The following is a 19,128-nucleotide window of genomic DNA, read 5'->3' as shown; positions in this document are numbered from 1 at the left end:
TTAGCTGAAAGGTAGAATAATTGTACTGTGACAGGGAAACGATGGCTGCTATGTCTCTATGTGCCAGCATTAAGATAACAGTGTCATTGTACAGATTGTTACCCTGTGAATATGTCTAATAAGTTATTATAGCGTGCTGAGCAGATGGCAAGTGTGCTCCTGAAAGAATTGATGGATGGGATATGATGTCATCAGTGAGATGACAAGGTTCACAAGGTACTTGACCTCCAAGAATAAGTCCTAACTGGTTAGAATTCTAAATGGTGATCTTTTGTGACACTGGCTAAATGGGAAATATGTGCAATTTGTATTTCTTTATGGTAGTGTTTACCCTCTTCACTGAACTCCACATAATGGGATTTGGTCCCTGAAGACTTGGAGATATTGTTGGAAGGTTTCACCCTGTAACCTTCAGAGGATTTCAAATACAAATCTATACTTCTAAACCTTAACAAAATCCCACCAAATTATATTTATGGAGTCGGGTTCATATCTTTTCTTTCTTTATATGTATGTAAGTATAAAAAAATTAATTGAGATGCTGAACTAATGTCACGTGTTCTCCCAAAAGAGAAAACTGCTGACTAAGTGAGAAAGTACAATGCATAAAATTATGGTTTATACATTTATACAAATGTGTTTAAAATTGTAGGCTATGCTAACATGACAAGCATCTTAACAGTGTACTAATACTTTTAGTCATGACTAGATTCTCCATCTCTAAATTGTATTAAGCAAATAAGTATTCTATCTAGGTATCTTCTTATTCTGTTCCAAATTATATATAGAGATCTATGCTGTTGAAACACAGGCTTCTCAAACAGTCCTTAGTTCTTTGCGTGATTCAGGAAATGAGAAAAGTACATGTGAAAACCTCAAGAGGGAGAATCTAGCTGCTACAGTTTAGGCACTGTCAGCTGCGTCTGATGGACACTGACTTTCTCTTCTTTGTTGTATGGAGAATTTAGGTCCTGATTTAGAGTACTGCTTCCCTGGCAGACTGGATAACCTAGGCAGAAGGATTCTATTCTTCATCTCTTCTAGGCACTCCACTGATCACAAAGAGCTGTGTATGTATACAGATAGACAAATCCTTCAAAATTCAGAATTAAAAGTTTGTACCTATACATTGTAAACTGAAAACAGAAGCAGAACATGCAAAAGGCAGTGTAGAGAGAATATATCAAAAAAGAACAACTGAAACAAAGGGGATAAATAAATACAAAAGATACCTACTGTGCCTTTCCTACAATTAAAGTTAGAGGCAAAGGGTTTGGGGTAATGTTTCTTAACCCTTTAAATTAATAAATATTTTTTTCATTGATTTAGCTGTATTTGGCTAAATCAATCAAAAGCAAGAAGACAGGAGGAAGAGGCATGAGCATAGTAGTTACCCTTTTTTAATCTTTAGTAAAATGCTCACGGTATCTTAAAATGCTTATTGTTATTTGCCTCCTTTGAAATGTAAAGGTATATTAAAGTGGAAAACTCTTCCATATTTTATTGATTGATTGCAGAACAAAACATAAATGCTATATACAAAAATAAACTATGAAAGCGTGCACATGCACACGTGTTCTGAATTCTCTATGCTATTTATTTACAACACTGATAGTTCTTTGAAATTTTTGAATATTCATTTAACAACATAAGGGTTATTTACATGGACTGAAACAAGAAGAAACCAGATGAAAGCACTATAAATCCTGTGAATAAAACCAATATATTATAATTTTTACATTTCATAATGTTCTGAGTTTCAAATAAGTAAAAGTTGTTTGTAAAATTTCTGCTACTGGGGACTATTGTTCCATTTCTTAAATCACCTTGTAGGTGTAATAAAACTTCCATAAACATGTTACAAATTGCTTCCATCTTTCCTGTATAAATAAAATGCTGAGGGTTCCTAAATTACTTCAGAATTACAGCAAAACTTTGGGTTGACTTGTAAACACTAAAACAATGTATCAATTTGAGAGTAATTACTTTAAAAATATGGATTAGAATGTAAGGTTGCCATCATTTTTTTGTTGTTGTTCTTGATTTTAAATCCATGTCCTTAATCATCCAACCCAATGCAACTGTTTTACTCATTTTGTAGCATCTCGTTCTAGTGGTTCAGGAAACATACAGACAGTAGAAGGAAAATACTATGCCTCTGGGATGATACTCTCGTCTTTTTACTCCAGTAGTAATAGTAGGGGTATAGTGTCTGCAAGAAATAGTAACTTATTTACATGTCACTTGTAAATAGTTTTCTCTCTGCATATACTTCACTGTCTACATTGAATTATTGTTTGTCTGGTTTACTGCCAGTTCATTTAAATATAGTAAGATAGCAGTTACCTACTCAAAATGTGCTATTAGTAGGGCAGCATAGGCGTGACTCTTTAAACAAATATTTTCACTGTCTATAGTTTCCACACTTTGGTAGTAGGTGTATTCAAGGGATTTGGTTCTGTTCATGTAAGGTAATACTGAAAACTAATAGTGAAATATTGTCTTTATTAAATTCTACCAGTTTGTTAGCATAGTTCAATAATAATCTGTCAAAATATTTTAAACCGTGAGTTAATCAAATAATTTGATAAATTATATATTTGAGTTTTCATGTTTCTAATAAACCAGAAAAAACAGAGTCCACATCTCATATCATATTGTCATAGGTGTATCACATATGTGCCTAAAGTATTTTCAGTAGCTAAGTCTTTTCTATCCAATCTGATCAGTTCATATATGTCTGTATGTATGCGTATGTGCTAGTGACATATAAAATATTAATACAAGGTAAATGAGCGTTCACCAAGCTCTCTTTGCCATATGGCCCCAATGGAGGATAGAAGACCCTGGCTAGCTTAAGCCTGCCATATGGACCTGGTGGAAAAAGGTAGGTCTTACACACAGAGCAAATCTACCATATGGACTGGGTGGAGCCCTCAAAACTCTAAACATTTCTGATACACCAGGGCCTTTTGCACAGAAGAGTGCAAAAACATGCATAATACATTACACACAAAAGCCATTGAAAAATGGATCAATTGTTTAGGTTTAATATGATGCTTTCAAACAGTGTCCAAAACTATATAAATAATCAGGGCTTATTTTGAAATAGTAAAGAAAGAGGATAATCAATCATTTACAACTGACTATTTTGCTTTGCATTTAACATCTGCTGTGTAATGGGACTGTACAATACCACCCTTAATGCTGCACAAAGAACAGTCAAAAATAGTGATAAGGTTAAAGTAAAGTTTCTCTGAATGTGTTCCCTTCGGGGTGTGTGTCTGTGTGTGGATGTAGGGGTGTGTGTGGTGTGTGTGTGCGCGCACGTGTGCGTGTGTGCATGTGTGTGTGTGTCTGTCCCTCCTGTTCTTAACCTCAAACACAAATTTTACACATTGTGTAGAAGTTATGAGGCACATACTGGACTTCGAATTGGCTTCTGTACTCTTAATCATTTTGGGAACTGAGATTAAGTATACGGTTAGATCATTGACTCAACTTTATTTCCTCTACAAAGCCAAGAAGATCTGTGACAGATCTCTGCTGTATTGATGTCTAAGATGTCTGTTGCTTTTGTACTGAACAAATCTTCATTTGCTTTCCACAGTGAAAATGATGTGGTTTTATAGACCACAGAGATAGTAAAATGCTCATTATATTTCAAACCACTGGACCCAATGTTGAACCTTCCTACACATACCCATGTAAACATATCTATATTGTCCTGAATTATTTATACTTCTAAAAAAAATATTGAAAGTTGGGTCAGGACCACTCCAGTTATGATTACACCAAAATATAGAAAAATGGAGCATAAAATAAAGATGTATTTTAAAGTTTATTTTCCACTCTCTTATCTGTTTTGATAATGATTTAGATCTTGTTTTCACAGTGTTACATGTGAAAATGAATAAGCAGAAAAGAAGTCATGATCTGTTTTATTTTGCAAATATGGAGATTGTTTAGGCTGATTTGTCTCTTCAGATTTCTCTCACAATCTTTTATTTTTCCCTAACTGTATTTTTTCTCCTCTGGTGTTTAGTTAGACTTGAAATTTCAACAAGCAGCCTCATTTCTTCATATCTTGAAAGGGGAAGAAACTACCAAAACAGAAAGCATTACTGAGAAAAACATTTGAGAAGTAAGGAAAAGGCTGGAGGAAGCAGTAGAATATACTGAGATACAGAAAAGCTAGGACAAAGAGAAGACAAAGGAAAGTGATGTTGACAATTATAATTAAAGGAGAATTTAATTTTAGGTTTTGAGCTCGTTGAATTGTGCTAAAATTTGGTAGAAGAGCAGCCTGCATCAGTAGCACTGGCGTCCTTTGAAGACCTGAAAAAAAATCACTAAGGTTGCTGTGACTTTCTCATCTCAGTCTTCTGGGTGCAGCAGTTCACAGAACCATGCAGGGTGGTGATTTCGTGAAGCAGCTCTTGCTCTTTTACTAGCTGGGCTAAAACCCAACCTGCTATCAGGATACTGAATAAAAGTGTTATAAATATGTAAGGAGCTCATCAAGTTAAGATAATAAAGCTTGTGCAATTTCTTTCAGTTTGTTTAGGTAGTAACAGTTTTCACAGTACCATAACGGTAAAGATCTTTTGATTCCTGTTTTGTTTATGTACAGTTATCACATATATGAATTATCAAAGAACAGTAGAGAGCATTTGAACCACTCTTAGGATTTGTATTTTGCTTCTATTTAAATATTTTTTCAATTATGTTATTCACATAAACATGGAAACATTTACAAAAATTTTGATGTGATCAGAATTAGTAAAAAGATCTGTCCCTGTAGTGGAGTTACAACTCATATTGTACATACATTGTATGTTGTACATTCAACAATGCATATTTCCTTGATATTATGATACAATAGAGATATAAGACTGACTGCAATGTTTAATTTGCACGAAGGTTTTAAACTGGATCCTGGGAAAGATTTTAGTTTACCAGCAAGTATGTGGCATGTTTGCTTTGTAAGTTACCTTAATTTTCTGTATCTAATGTAAACGAAACTGATACAGATTACATGATCACTCCAAACTATTTTTTATCTTCTTAAATCAGTGATGAATGTGACCCATAATGCATAAATACATAAAGGATATTTTTTGGTCTTCTCTAATATGTATTCTGATATATTAGCATAAATTACATATTCCAAGACATGAAGACACATGCAAGCCAAATCTCACTGTAAATTAGATGCCTCAAATGGAGCAGAAAACATTAGAGGTAAAACTTCTGCATTATTCTATCAGTGAGCATCAAGCTAGTGAATGCCATAGAAATCTCACTAATGGACAGATTCTGGCAGCTTGTTGCAGATGTTTGATGAATGAATTGCATGAGGAATCATATCAGATGTAAAAATGCTTGCCTTTCCATTCTGAATTTTGTTTCTGAGCACTCTGAGGTTTGGGGATTTTGGTTTGTTTATTATTATGGATTTCTGTGAAAATCAGATATTGGGATATAATCCATAGGCAATGGGTTGAGAAATGTGGCTATAATATTGCAGAGGACTGTTTCTGATGCTATAAACTATGAAACTCATATTGAACTCCCATAGGCAGACAGCCAAATTTCTATTAGGTTATCATAACCATATAATCCAAAATGTGTACATCAATTATTGTCTACAGCACTTGCATCTGAGTACTGGAACCATTCCATAGATAGACACATTAAGGTTGTTTATTATATCTGTTAAAAAAAAAACCAACAAACTCACAAAACAAACTACTGTGAAATCATTTAGAAAAGAGAATTAAATGTAATTGATAGCTTCTTATTCAAGTATGGGGGTTTTAACCCCAAAACTAAGGAAGCCTATGCATTATACTGCTTCACGATACTAAACCTACTCACTCATTTTGTACTTTTACTGGCGGGAATTTGTCAAAATGGGGTGCTTCACATCTTTTTTACTATATTATATGTGAGAAGAGTTAAGATCTTGGAGTCACCAGATGATGTATTTCTGTAAAAAGTATGTATTGCCATTTGGGTACTTAAGCAAAGGCTGGATGTTACTGAACTATTGATGATAAAACACCTGTTCCCTTAACATCATGGAAACATGACTGCAGGGCTTGACCAGCACAGTACCCTAGGTACTTTCTTATCAAAGCAGGGTTTCTTCTCCTGCACTTCCTATTTATTTTTAGCTTTTCCTTGCATATTCAAGAATTCCTGAATCTATTACCCAATAGGCCCATAGAGCTGTGTTGGATAAGTCCATCTGACTTTTTCTTGATTATTTTATTTTATTGGCATCTTTGGCTGTGAGAGTGAGGCATTAATACACCTGGGATAAGAATTTTGGCATGGAGAAAGCTTGGGAACAAGTTTTCTTAGTATGTTTCTGTCTTGATCTGCATTTTTAGACTGGTCATCTTACTCAGTGGTCTAATTAATACACAGTCAGTCTGAATATTAGAGGCACTTGATAGTATTCATAAAAGAAGTTATCAAAAGCATGGGCATTAATAGGCTCTTACAGGAAAGTGAATATAAGTATACATGTTTTAAACTCGTATTTCTGCAAAAAGCACTGTCACTGAACATTTTATATCTTTATCTAAAATATGATATTCTCTCATGTTATTTTAAGAAGAAACATGACAGTATTCTGTAAGAATATTCAGTTAAACAGAACACATACATTAATCTATAGATCCAGTTTTACAAATTCTGACAGGCTAAATATTTTTCTGCTGCAACAGATGACCAGTATAAGCTACCATAAATGCGAAGTGTCTAAATCTCTTTTGTCTTCTTTGTTGAACTTCTCTGACATATTTATTTGTGAAATGCAGTACTGTTGACTTCTGTGCTGCCACTTTACACCAGGCGCCAAGCATGCCTGGTCAACCTCATCTGCTTGCCAGCGCTCTGGGGATGAGGGTGTTGGACAGGTTATGTGTTACTGAATGAATGACAGCTGACGAGTGTTGCACAGACGCATCACTGTCTATTCATTTTCTGTTTGGGCATCTGATTCATGCTGTCATCATATTACCAAGAAAATGGGCCATGTGACATTGACTAAGCATTGATGCTTAGTACCCCATAATTGCAACATGGCTAGATATGGACTTCTTGAAAATGTTGACTTTTTTTTTTTTCCTCCCCTGAAGAGAATGAATATTAGAATTATTAACTGAACATGGACCAAGAAAAACATTGTGAGAACAATGCAGTTCCAGGTATTACCATAAAACCTTCATCTTACAAGTTACCAGCTGTGCTCCTATCAAGAATTCCCTTCTAACTATGGTTATCCATACAAAAAAGGAGTGGTGTTATTTCAGCTAATGATGAAAAAGATGCTAATATTACTGATATTCCTTATTTTTTAAATCACTTTAAATCCCCAAATAATATATGTTTTTCAACTCCCATGAAACGTGTCCAGACGATTATTAATCCAAATCATTAGGCACTTGAAATGAACCGATAAGATCTAGCAAAATGCAATTGTTGCCTTCTGTTACATTTTTTCCTCTGAATTTTGCAGTAGCCATATGGAGACACTTATAGGAAGGAACAGGCAGAACAAAAATAAGTATGCATACTGTGGATGTATTGCCTTGCGTATTGCTTATATCAGTGAGATGTGCATATTTATGTCCATAATTCCGAAAATGTGAGGTTTAGTGTACAATGCATTAATTATGGGGTCTTTAAGTCCGATCCCTAATTTGAAGTTTGATGTTAATCAGGAATTTAGCTCAGACTCAAACTACTTGGCTTGATCTTTGATTCTGCATACATTTAGGAAAGCTAGATGTACAATCAGGCTACCTAGGTGAGGGAGCCAGCTTCTGTAGCCAACGCAGTAAAGGAGATTAAATAGCTAGTGTCATGAATGGTGGGTTTTGATTTCCTAACCAGATATCCCTTTACTGCATCGATGATTATGGACACCCCTCAGCAAGACTTTAAAAAAAACTTTGAATGACTCATCTGAACCTATAGGGAGACACATATACACAACCCTCCACATGCATATAAGCAGTTCCCATAGAATTGCTATGAAGCCAGGAAACAGTCTTTTTAGTACTCAGTATCGCCTGGCTGATGGAGTGGAGCTAGCAGAGTTCTAATTGGGACATTTGACATTAACCAGTAAAATACATTTATACTTTTTTCGGCATCCAAAGCACAGATGGCCTTAATCTGCATCCAGTCCCTGCCAGTAGCATATAAGGATCTTTAAAAAAGAAATAATGGACGTAGTTCTCATAATTAAGAACTGCAGGTTATAATATTATAAAGTACCTTGTATTTACACTAATTTATTACTAAAAACGCATTTAAGGTATTTAGTGTACCTGTCTAACCATCATTTTATCTTTAGGAATTTATATTTCTTTAGAGTTAATTAATGTAAATTACTGTCAGGTGTTCAGGATATTTGTACTTTATAATTATCAAATATATGCAGAATCATCTCTGACTATCCCATTTCTTCATTATTTCTGACCATTCTATACACTATAAAAATTGTGGGAAAAGTTCTGTGAGTGAACAGGATAATTTTTATTATGGAGACAGAGAAAACATATAATTTTGTTTTGTACATTATGTGTTATGATGCCAATGTACACAAAGTGGAAATATCACTGGCATTTTAACATTCAATTGTATGGTAAAATACATTTGTTTAAAAATATGAATGATAATTTATTCTGAAGTATTGTGAAATCCTTAGAATAAATAAATCAGCAAATACTGCTTGACCCAGCCCAAATCGGTAATAGGCTGCAAATTAAGATAAAGGTTATTAAAATAATCCTTTTATTGAAAGAGAAAATTAGATAAGTTGCGCTGATTGACTCTGAGGCCCTCCTAGGGACATGTAAAATGAAGAATAAACTCAACTTGATCTAGTCCAAAAAGCCTGAAGAAATCCTCACAGCTGGAACATCACCACTAATTACATTTTTGCTTTTTGGATATATTTTCCCAACTCTTTCCATTCATTTATGCTGATGTTATACCAGTAATTCCTTAACAAAACTAAACACATGCTCTTTAAATAACGTATTTTTAAATATTTGCTATTGACAGCTATAAATTTAATTTACATTGAACAACAGTTCTTGGAATACTGCAAGAATTAATTGTACAGAATACGCTGTGTTAAAAAAAACAGTTTGACTGTTTTGTTTATTTCTTGCTGAGTCAGTGTAAATTTGTTGTTCCTAAGCTCTCTTTCTCCCTTCCTTCACCACATAATCCCAATCCTTTTATCCCTTTCCAAAGTGTTCGGCCACCTTGAGTGTCCTTCTTTCCTGTTTTCTCAGCTCAGTGTTCCCTCACATCTTGATTAGCCCCTGTTTCCTTGTGAAGTCACCCCTGTTTCCAAACCTCCATGTCCTGATTCCAGCTAGCAATACATTCCGGTTTTTCGTCTGTGTTTACAAATAAATTGGTTTACAAAGTACCAGCATACAAGGGATATCACTGAACCTGGGAGAAAGAGATGTCCCTGATCTTGTGTTCAGGGGGTGATTCTCCATCTGGCTCTGATTTGCCGTTATGGAGAGAACTCTGACTGCAGCATGCTCAGTGAACCTGTGCGGTAGTGAATAATGATTTGTAGAGACTGCATTTTCTTTAAAAGGATTCAAAATATACCGTAAATGTATTAATTGAAGCTCTCTTTTCCAAAAAGGACAAGCATCAAGCTAGAATATTGCATTTTCAGTGGTTAAATTGTAAATATGTTACAATTGTTATAAATGTTATAAATTGTAAATATTACTCAGTCAGTAAATATGAGTCTTACTGTTGATGGGCAAGTCCTGCATCTAAACCTACCTCTAAAGTGTACATATAGAGAACTAGGTTCTTATGTACTTTTATTGCTGTGTAGTCCTTTACATCAAGTGAAAGTGAGCTTATTTTGAAGCTGTGCCCCTTATGAAAATGGTCCATAATGACAGGAGTGATACACAGATGTATGAGTTCTGTAAGACCTATTTGCACAAAAATATGTGACTGCACCAGGTGTAAAGCCATCGTGTGCAATGTACACATCCAAACCCCACATTCTTAGTAGCTGTGGTCCTTTCCATGTAAGCTTTTAATCTTTTAGTCATATTTCATTATTGTTGAGTTACTATTCCCAAAGTCCTCAGGCAAACATACCAAGCCAAGAAATAGAACCCAGTGGACAGCGTTTCCAATGGTATTGTTAACTGTGAGAGCACCAGCCTCTTTGAAATGTTACAGAAACAACAACCAGCGAGTCAGTCTGTTTGAATATTTTATATTCTCCCCAGATTTCCAGCTGCCACAGTTGCAAATGTTTTAATTTCAGAGTATTTGGATGTCCTGGAGAAATGTTTTTGGCATAAAAAGAAGAAACTAAAATGTAAATAAAAAAAACCCAACAAACAAACCAAAAGTTTTTTATTAGCGTTAGTTTTTGTACATTCCTTTTACAGATCGTTAGCATCCTTCACAGTCATCTCACATTGCCCCTAGTTATATGCAGGGTGAATCTTGAATGACCAAATCTATATAAACAGCCAACTGATACGGGAATTGAGCAAGGGGACTTGTTTTGTAAATGTGCCTGAGGTTGGTAAACATTTCAGTTCAGGACATGGGACTCCCTGTTCTTTTGTGTTAATATAAATCAACAATTACAGATTAATTAAAATAGAAGAGCTTCTCACACCTGTAACTCTGAGGAAGGTGACATATAAAACTTTGTAATAAAGGGTGTTTGAGAACATAAAGTAGAATCGTATTAAACCAAATGGAATAGATTGTTTCCACAAGAATGTATGCACCAGATTTATGATAGTAAAAAGTGAAAATGTGTTCCTCTTTCATCATTCAAATGGTATGAATGAGCCTGTTTTAGGAATAAATGCATGTGAAATATTTTACAAAGAATAAAAAAGCATCAAGATGCATTACAAAAAAAGGTTAAATGATTACAGAAAGACGGTAATCTCTATAGTATTTTTTGGAGGCAGCTATTATCGCTTGCTTTCAAATCCTGGCAATATCAATATTCTCCAGTTTGATTGGTGACCAGTCTGAACTTAACCTACTTGCTTTTAGGAACAAAGACAAGAGAATAGCTACCTCTATTCATCTGTTATTGTTTAAATAGCTGTCACAGCTTCCAGGATGTCTGTTTCCATGTTATCTGGTGAAAGAATAAAATAGAATGGCAACAAACCAAATACAGTGAAAAATGTTTGTTGTAGTTGGCCCAAACCAGCTGCTGTTAGCAGATAAAATCTGGTTTGAACAAAACCACGTGAATTTTGGAAATTGAGGCACAATGGATAGAGTGGATGTAGCGTTTACAAATATTTTAAAGATATGTGTCGCATTCAGACTTGCCTATTACGGTGATTTAGTTCATATGTCAAGGCACATATTCATCTCTGCTCAGATACTGTAGAGGCTTGGGTAACAGCTTGTCCCATCCTTGTTTATTTGCTAATTTATAACATCTCAGTTCCCAGCACAAGCCAAGGCAGGCTCGGACACTTCTTTGTTCTGCCTTGTTCTTTCTTTTTTCCCCCCCTTTCTTTACACTGTTGTGCTCCCAACTCTGACAATGGAGTTGTAGATTGACCCTCTTTCCCCTCTTGCCCTGACTTGTCTTCGAATGCTTCCTTTGATGCGTTTAGACTTAAAATGCCAAGTCTCTGTTTCCCAGCAAGGGCTCATCATTTTTGCAGTGTTGCTCTGCTAGTAGGTTAAGAGAAACGTTAGTAATTCCTTTGCAACTGTTTAAAAGATATTAGGCTAATGATTATCTGGAAACAAGGATATCTTATCCTATTAAGAAAAGAGGACTTCTGCAGGAATGGAAGATTTTTAATGCTGTAATGGCAAGAGGTCGTATTATTTTGCTACTAAGATAGGCGGTTATGTTTTAATTGGCTGTGTTTACAGTGTGTTTTTTCTTAAAAATGCAGTTTTTCCAAGGTTCCCTCAATCGTTGCTTATCTCACATCCACAAATATCCATGCTTCCTGTGTATAATATGTACATTTGCTCTGTTTCAAACATACTCACACTCAAAGTTTATTTCACATGGGACATCAAGAAAACAAAGTCACATTAGTCTTTTTTTTCTGAGTTGATGTTTCATTAAAATAAGTTCATAGTAAGTTCAGCTCTCTAGTCTTACCCTTCAGTGTAAATTTGTTTCTGTCATTTATTATAACATAAGAGTTTGGATGTTATTTTGAGTTCATACCATTCTAACCTTTTTTTTGGAGTTTCTTTGCCTATTGCAACACCATGCCACACATTGTTAGGAAAATCTTTGTAAACTTCATAATGTATTTTGAGCATGCACAAAGTACAGAAAACATAATATATATTTAATTTCAAAGTAGTAATACAGTAAAAAGCTTTATCCCTTGATTAAATTCTGTGAAAAACTTGTGTTAGGAGCTTTCTGTGTCTCAGTTATTGCATGGAAGAGCATAATTTTTAAGTGTATTAAGGCTTATGAAATTAAGTGGGTCACTTTTATCTGGTATGTAAGAAAAGAAAAAAATCATATTTAGGGACAAATTTTAGTATGTTAATACAAAATGACTACAGAGACCTCCGTGTTGTTGGGGGGTAGCATGAGGACAGATGATACACCCAAAGAGTGCATGTTTCAGGGACTGCTTTGAATCTTGGTAAGGTAGATAGGAAATTGTTCAGTAATCTCCAGCCATTTTTTTTCAACACTGTGATATGACTGGAAAAGTTAAATACAGCTGAAAAAATCTTTTCTGACTCTTGAGTGGGCTGAAGTCTTCCTCCCCTTGGTCAACATCAATTCCTTTCACAAAGCTTGCCTTGGTAAGCTTTTGAATGATGACTTTATGAAAAAGCGGTAATTGTGGCACAAGTTGTGACAAATGGGGGACATGAAATGGGGTCTTACTCCTTGTGTGGGTTACTCTCAGCCTGAACCACAGTGAGGTAGGAAGAACAGCATCTGTGGTAGAACTAATCTCACCAAAAGTACAACTTTCCGTCTGAGTGAGTCATCATAGGCTTCTCTTAAAGGCAACAGACACTTCTCGGGGAATGTTTGTCTCCTCCTGCAGTAGATGCCTGTGATAGTTCAGATGGATTAGTACCTGAAACTGGTGTCTTCTTCTCTTCACTATAGAAAGTGATTAAGTGATTAAGGCTATAGAAAGATTAAGTGGGATCAGCCCAGAAGCAGATATCCAAATGGCTGTTTGGGTATTTCTGCAGAGGGACATAGTGGATGAGGCTTTTAATCTAGCACTGTAAATGCTGGCTGGCACAACAGAGCTGGTGTGGAGATGGGGCAAGATGTTGCACCTTAACATGACTGATGGAGATTGCTTCCTTCTGGAGTAACGGTGGATGGGGACTCTTGGAATGAACTGGGATTTTGTCTTATGGTTTTCTGGTCCTGAGGTTGACAAAGCGTATACTCTAACCCTTTGTTGCTGCAGATTTCAGTTTTCCTGGTCCTAGAGTATGTCCACATAAGAAAATACTGCACCCCAGTCAAAGAGAGAACTCCTTTTAGGCAACTAGGATCATAACTCTCATATAATATTATTTCTAATATGCATAATAGGATGAATAGATGAATGTAACTGTTATTGAAACTATAATTAAATAAAGTGCAGAAACAAAACCAAATTAAAATATCCTCAAACTTAGATATCTTATAATGACCAAAGCCCAAATGGAAAAGAGCAAGTCTGACAAACTCTTCTGTAGTCAAATAGGCGTGCAGAGATCTGCGTAATACCAAGACTGCATTCTGATGTCCTTGTATTTTATTGAGAATAATCAATATGTGTCAGTTAATGACTGAGCCCTTGGTAAGAAGAGTATGTATGGATAAATGTATGTCTATATATGTATAGATAGTTTTCCTTTTGAAGAATCCAGATTAACATCTGGTGCAAAGAAATTGACCTAAATTTCTGTATTATATCAGTAGTAGTCTATAAAATTGTTTAAAAAACCCAAAACCACAAAATAAACCCAACCAGAGTATTGAAGTTTCTATTAACTGTGGGGGGTTTTGTTTTCTGGGTTTTTTTTTCACTTGCTTTATAATCCATTCATAGATTATGTGTGAAACTTCAATCTTAGAAGTCTTCAAGCTGTGGGAATTTTTTTCCCATTGTGATGTCAGAACTGATCAGATGTGATTGTTACAAAGATCCCACTAAGGAGTGTAGCACTAATTGTTAGAAGATGTCCATGCTTAAAAAAATTAGGCCAGTGATTTTAACCATGCTGTTAATTTCATGTATTGTTCAGAGCATGTTTCAATTGTGGGAATCAGGTGTACTTTCTTCATTAAAAATACATTGAGGAGCTGTATTTTTTCTCGGTATTGCAGAATCTTCTGAGCTGTAAGTGAAACCATTAAGAGCGGGAAGGGTTAATTGTATGGGAAGCCTCATATTCAAATACTTCTCGTATACAAAATATATGTCATAGTAGAAAATCTTCTATTGTCAATCCAAATAGAACACAAACTAAAATGAGATAATTGGGAAGGTGCCCATAAAGTCAGCCTGAATATATTATCACAAGTATATGTGAGATAATATTTGTTTTAAAAAGATTCTATGGCACTGTAAACTCAGTCTCATTAGAGACTGCATTTAAAAGGCTTATAAAGTTACTCATTAATGTTATCTTGTTGTATCTCCACAGCTTTTTCATTAAAGAAAATTCAGCAGAAAGCATTTTCTCCTGATAGCAGGAACCAATTTGCAATAAATGTTCTGGAAACCACTAGGGAAGCCATTACTGAGGTCTAATAAAAACAGACAAGCGTAACTTGTTCTATATTTTTGTTTCAATCACATACAGATGAGACCCCGCTCTCCACACCAACCGCAAGAGACAGCCTTGACAAACTTTCTCTAACTGGGCATGGGCAACCACTACCTCCAGGTTTTCCATCTCCTTTTCTATTCCCTGATGGATTGTCCTCCATAGAGACCCTTCTGACTAACATCCAGGTAGGCCTTTCAGCAGATCAGCTTAAAGGGATGGAGAGGAGCCAGTTGCAGATTTGTCTAAATTAATATAACCATTCTAGCTTAATCAGTTCATAAGATTATTTGGATCAACTAATTTACTGAAACTTTCTAGTAATTTAGGTTTTAAAGGAACCACGGCAAACAAATGAATTTAGAAGCTGTCAAATACAGTACATAAAAATACAGATTGTATATTAAAACACAGCAGACAATTCGATGAAAATTACATTGGTGTGTTTAACAACCTTTGTCTTAAATGCTCTTTTTATTACAGGCTAATGAAATGTATCTTACTGTTTAACTTTATCTCATTTACTAAGCAGAGAAACACATCTTTAATAAGTAGTTATTTTAAATTTCTGGAGGGCTAAGGTGGAAATTATATTTAAAGTTATTTGAAATGTGTCTGCCATAAAAGCATTCACAAAAATGCAGTTATTTTATAAATAGGCTCATTTCATTTAAAGTACTGTCTTCAAAGAATAGACTTCAAAGGGTATTACCCAATTTTATGCAGATTTCCTATTCGATAGTCATGATGTCTATTGTGTGTACAGTACAGCCTGATTCAAGTATTATTTAAGGTATACACTAGCATGTAGCTTGGAGCCAAGATTTCAGTGTTTCATGTTAGAATGAAGATTATTTTGTCCAGGAATTCAGTGATCATGTGTTCCCCAGATGCAACTTTTGCAACAGTATGGTTGCATGTTGCATGCAGAAGCAAAATGATAGCGCAGGAAATAATGCAGCCATATTGTACTCATTCCAAATAAGCCTCATCTGTTTAGCTACTAACTTCTAATGTATTTGTCACAGTGTTTTCCCCTGCAGATTCCTGCAAATACATAAAATCAATTGTATTCTATTCAGCAAACTCTGTGACAGAGTAGGGCCAAATCCTGCTTGCTTTACTTTCTTAAGCAATCTCATTAAATTTTATGACACTTCAGAGCTGTTTTATGAAATGCATGTGAACCATTCATTGGTGATGTTTTGAGATCTAGTAATGAAAAAATGCAGTATTGCTATATCTGCCTGGTCTGAAGGAGCATATTTGTGATGGCTTTTTGTGGTTCTGAGACTTAGGAACTTAAATATTTAAATCATAAACCCAGATAATTCTACAACAGCTAGCATTCTTCTAATAGATCTGCTGCAATCTCTAAAGGATGTAATTTTTTTGAAGGAAGAAATACAGTTAGCAAAGTACGTCTGTTTTATCTGTGCATGCATGTACAGGAAAGTTCTTAGTAATTTTTTTGACAAATGTGTGCACTCAGTGTCTCTAGACAGCAACCTAATGAGCAAAGCATTCAGTATCAACAGGTTAGCTAATCTTGTGATTGAACATGAGAGCACTGGACTACTTCAGGATAAATGACCAGGAGTAATTTGCCAAGAACACATTCAGTTTTACAGAAAATATGAATGTGAAATTCAGTCATTAATTTTAAAAAACAAACAACCCTACTCTTACCTGGAGTGAAGAGCTAAAAAAAAAAAAAAAAAAAAAAAAAAAAAAGGCAACACCTTAAAGAAGCCAGAGACTTCTTTATGCCTTCTGTCATTGTGCTTTTGCACTTACTGCTCCTTACCTTGGGGTTCTACTTCACGAGGAATCATCTATCAGGCTAAATAGGTGGGACATAAGCCCTTTTGGATTTTTTCAGTATGTCCTCATGTTGAATTACGTGGTTTCCACAGATCTTTGGGAATCCTTTCATATAACATCAAGGTATTTCCCCTCTCCCTGCCCCTCCCCACCCCTCCACCCCCCAGCCTCCATTTAATCTCTACCAGGGCAACATTATAAAGCTACTTCATAACAGAAAAAGAAAAAAGAAAAAAAGAAAAAAAAAAAGCAGCTAGTTTAATTTTCCCACCTGTGCAGAAAAACTTAAATATTATTTTTAAAACAGTAGCCTACCTACACAATAGTGGCAGTTTCTCTAATCAATGCCATTTAAAATGGTGTCCATTTTTAGCAATTATTGCAATGAGAGCGGGCTACCCCAGCCCCACAAATGAGTTAGATACTGTAGTACTGACACTTCCAGAACAGAGTTTTAGGTATTTAACTATAAATTTGAACTCATTAATGGATTTGCGGAAAGGGGAAAGGCTGTACTATGGTACCTGCTTGCAATATCGTTTGTGATTTTGCTAGGAAATACATAAACACTACCTGCAACCCATGGCTTGTTCAGTACAGGTGTTGAACTCTTGTCGCTGGGTAAATTCCTCTTTGCTTTCCTTTGGTCCAGATCAATTTCATATCCCTTTCAAAGGGGAAGTGGAGCAGTGAGATCCCTCACTGTTCTCTTGCTGGAGCTATGCAGCAATGGAGCAGATCTAACTTTCTAGAAAAGATCACCTGGCCTGCAGTCTGTTCCCCTCCTCCAGCACTAAGGTGCTTTTGAAACAGAAAATAGGAGAGATCTAGCCAAATGGTAGATGAGTGGGTTTGGTAAACGCTGGGTTTTTTTCCTCAGGGTCATGCATGACAAAAATATGGATGTTTCCTTTTCTAGAAAAGGTATATGTCTGCTTGTGAAAGGCAAGTATACATCTTTGATAGGTCATGGAACTGCGGTGCATGCACAATCTACCACATGTGGTAGTGGAGGTTGCCTGGTTTTTAGGGATATGATGGCCATGTGAATACATAGGCAAGCAGCCTCTGGCTACACCAGTGTGCATGAACGTGATGGTAGATATCTGTGCTGTGATCCCCTTGTGCATATTCAGTTGTGTGAGGTGCAGGATCCAGAGGATCTGCATAATATTGACCTTGGGTACCTCCGGAAGAGGCTGTAGAGCCTGTCCTGGTTTAAAATAGGACAGGATTAGGGTACTGTATGGGTACTAGGAGCTCTAATTTTGACCTTTGTCAGGGTAAGGAGGATCGTAAAACTTGCCATGGGGACAGTGTTTTTGGGTATGTGAACCAATATTTCTAAACACTTCTGATATTTGAAAAAATGTGCTAAAAGTCTTTCAGGTGCTGCGGAGCTTACGTTATTGATTTGGTGCCTAACTATACATACTTCCATTTTAGACATCCGAGTCCTCTAAAATTGGCCACTAAACACAAGTGAGTCTGTGTCTTTCACCCATACTGAAGTTAAATGGATAGCCCCTAATCACTAATTTGTAATTTTAGGCAAATGTTAGACAAGCCTATTTGCTGTTGCTGTCACCAGGGGCTGGTAGTTAGGTTTATTTCCTTTTGTACATTGTATATATGTTTTTCTTACTTCTCCATAAATACTTTAATTGAAACAAAAATACGTTTAATTAATTGTTAATCTAAAGAGGAGATAGTGACAGTATACAATACTTAGAACAACCAATGTTTTTTTTTTCTTGCTGGTGACTGCTGAAATGCAAATAATAAATTAACAAAATATAATTAAACAAATACACACATAAAATATAGAAATGAGATTGGGGACATATATTTTTATTCAGATGTATATCTGCACATCTAAAAGGAAGAGAAAATAAATTTCCCCAGAGAGTTTAAATGAAGTGATATGTCTGTTCCCTCCCAATGTATATTTGTTGATTTCTTCCAGATTAAATGCTGGAAGTCTATGTGCAGCTGCAGGGAGGATGAAGGGTGATGGAAGGTGGGTCACAGCAAAATTCTGTGTGGGATGCTAGTGAGAAGGCTAAAGATGTTTCTGTACCCCTTGCCTAAGTTCACCTTTCTGAGTCATGGTCCTATTATGCCAAAGTATGTTACAGCCACAGCCTTTCATGATACTGCAATATTCTTGGTTAATAGTAGTGTTCTTTTAAGCTTTTAGAGTATGAATCTTTACTGTTGCTGAGCTGGATTTCCATTAATATCTAAGGGATGAATTAGTTGCACCCTGATAGCTATATCTTTCTATCAAGACTGTATTGTATTGACACAGTCCTGTTGCTAAGTATTTTTAAAGAGATATGTAAAATAAGTTGCAAGTATCCCATTGATATTAATAAAAGAAATGCATGATTACAAACTAAATTCCCCTATGAAAACAAAACGAACTACTGGCTTTATTGCTGTGAGTCTCCTGCACTGTTACCA

General features: G+C 35.5%; 1 protein-coding gene across 6 annotated transcripts in view; it reads left to right on the top strand.

Moving 5' to 3' along the window:
• DACH1 (dachshund family transcription factor 1) overlaps positions 1–19,128 on the top strand; it is a 369,897-nt gene that overhangs the window by 304,740 nt on the left and 46,029 nt on the right. For all 6 annotated transcript variants that reach the window (XM_056328962.1, XM_056328961.1, XM_056328959.1 and 3 more), the window contains one exon: positions 14,875–15,026. In XM_056328962.1, the coding sequence (XP_056184937.1) occupies positions 14,875–15,026 (152 nt within the window). The remainder of the gene's footprint in view (positions 1–14,874; positions 15,027–19,128) is intronic.

Source organism: Falco biarmicus, chromosome 2 (genome assembly GCF_023638135.1).
Source record: "Falco biarmicus isolate bFalBia1 chromosome 2, bFalBia1.pri, whole genome shotgun sequence".
NCBI classification, from domain to species: Eukaryota; Metazoa; Chordata; class Aves; order Falconiformes; family Falconidae; genus Falco; species Falco biarmicus.
This window is presented reverse-complemented; position numbering and strand designations above follow the sequence as displayed.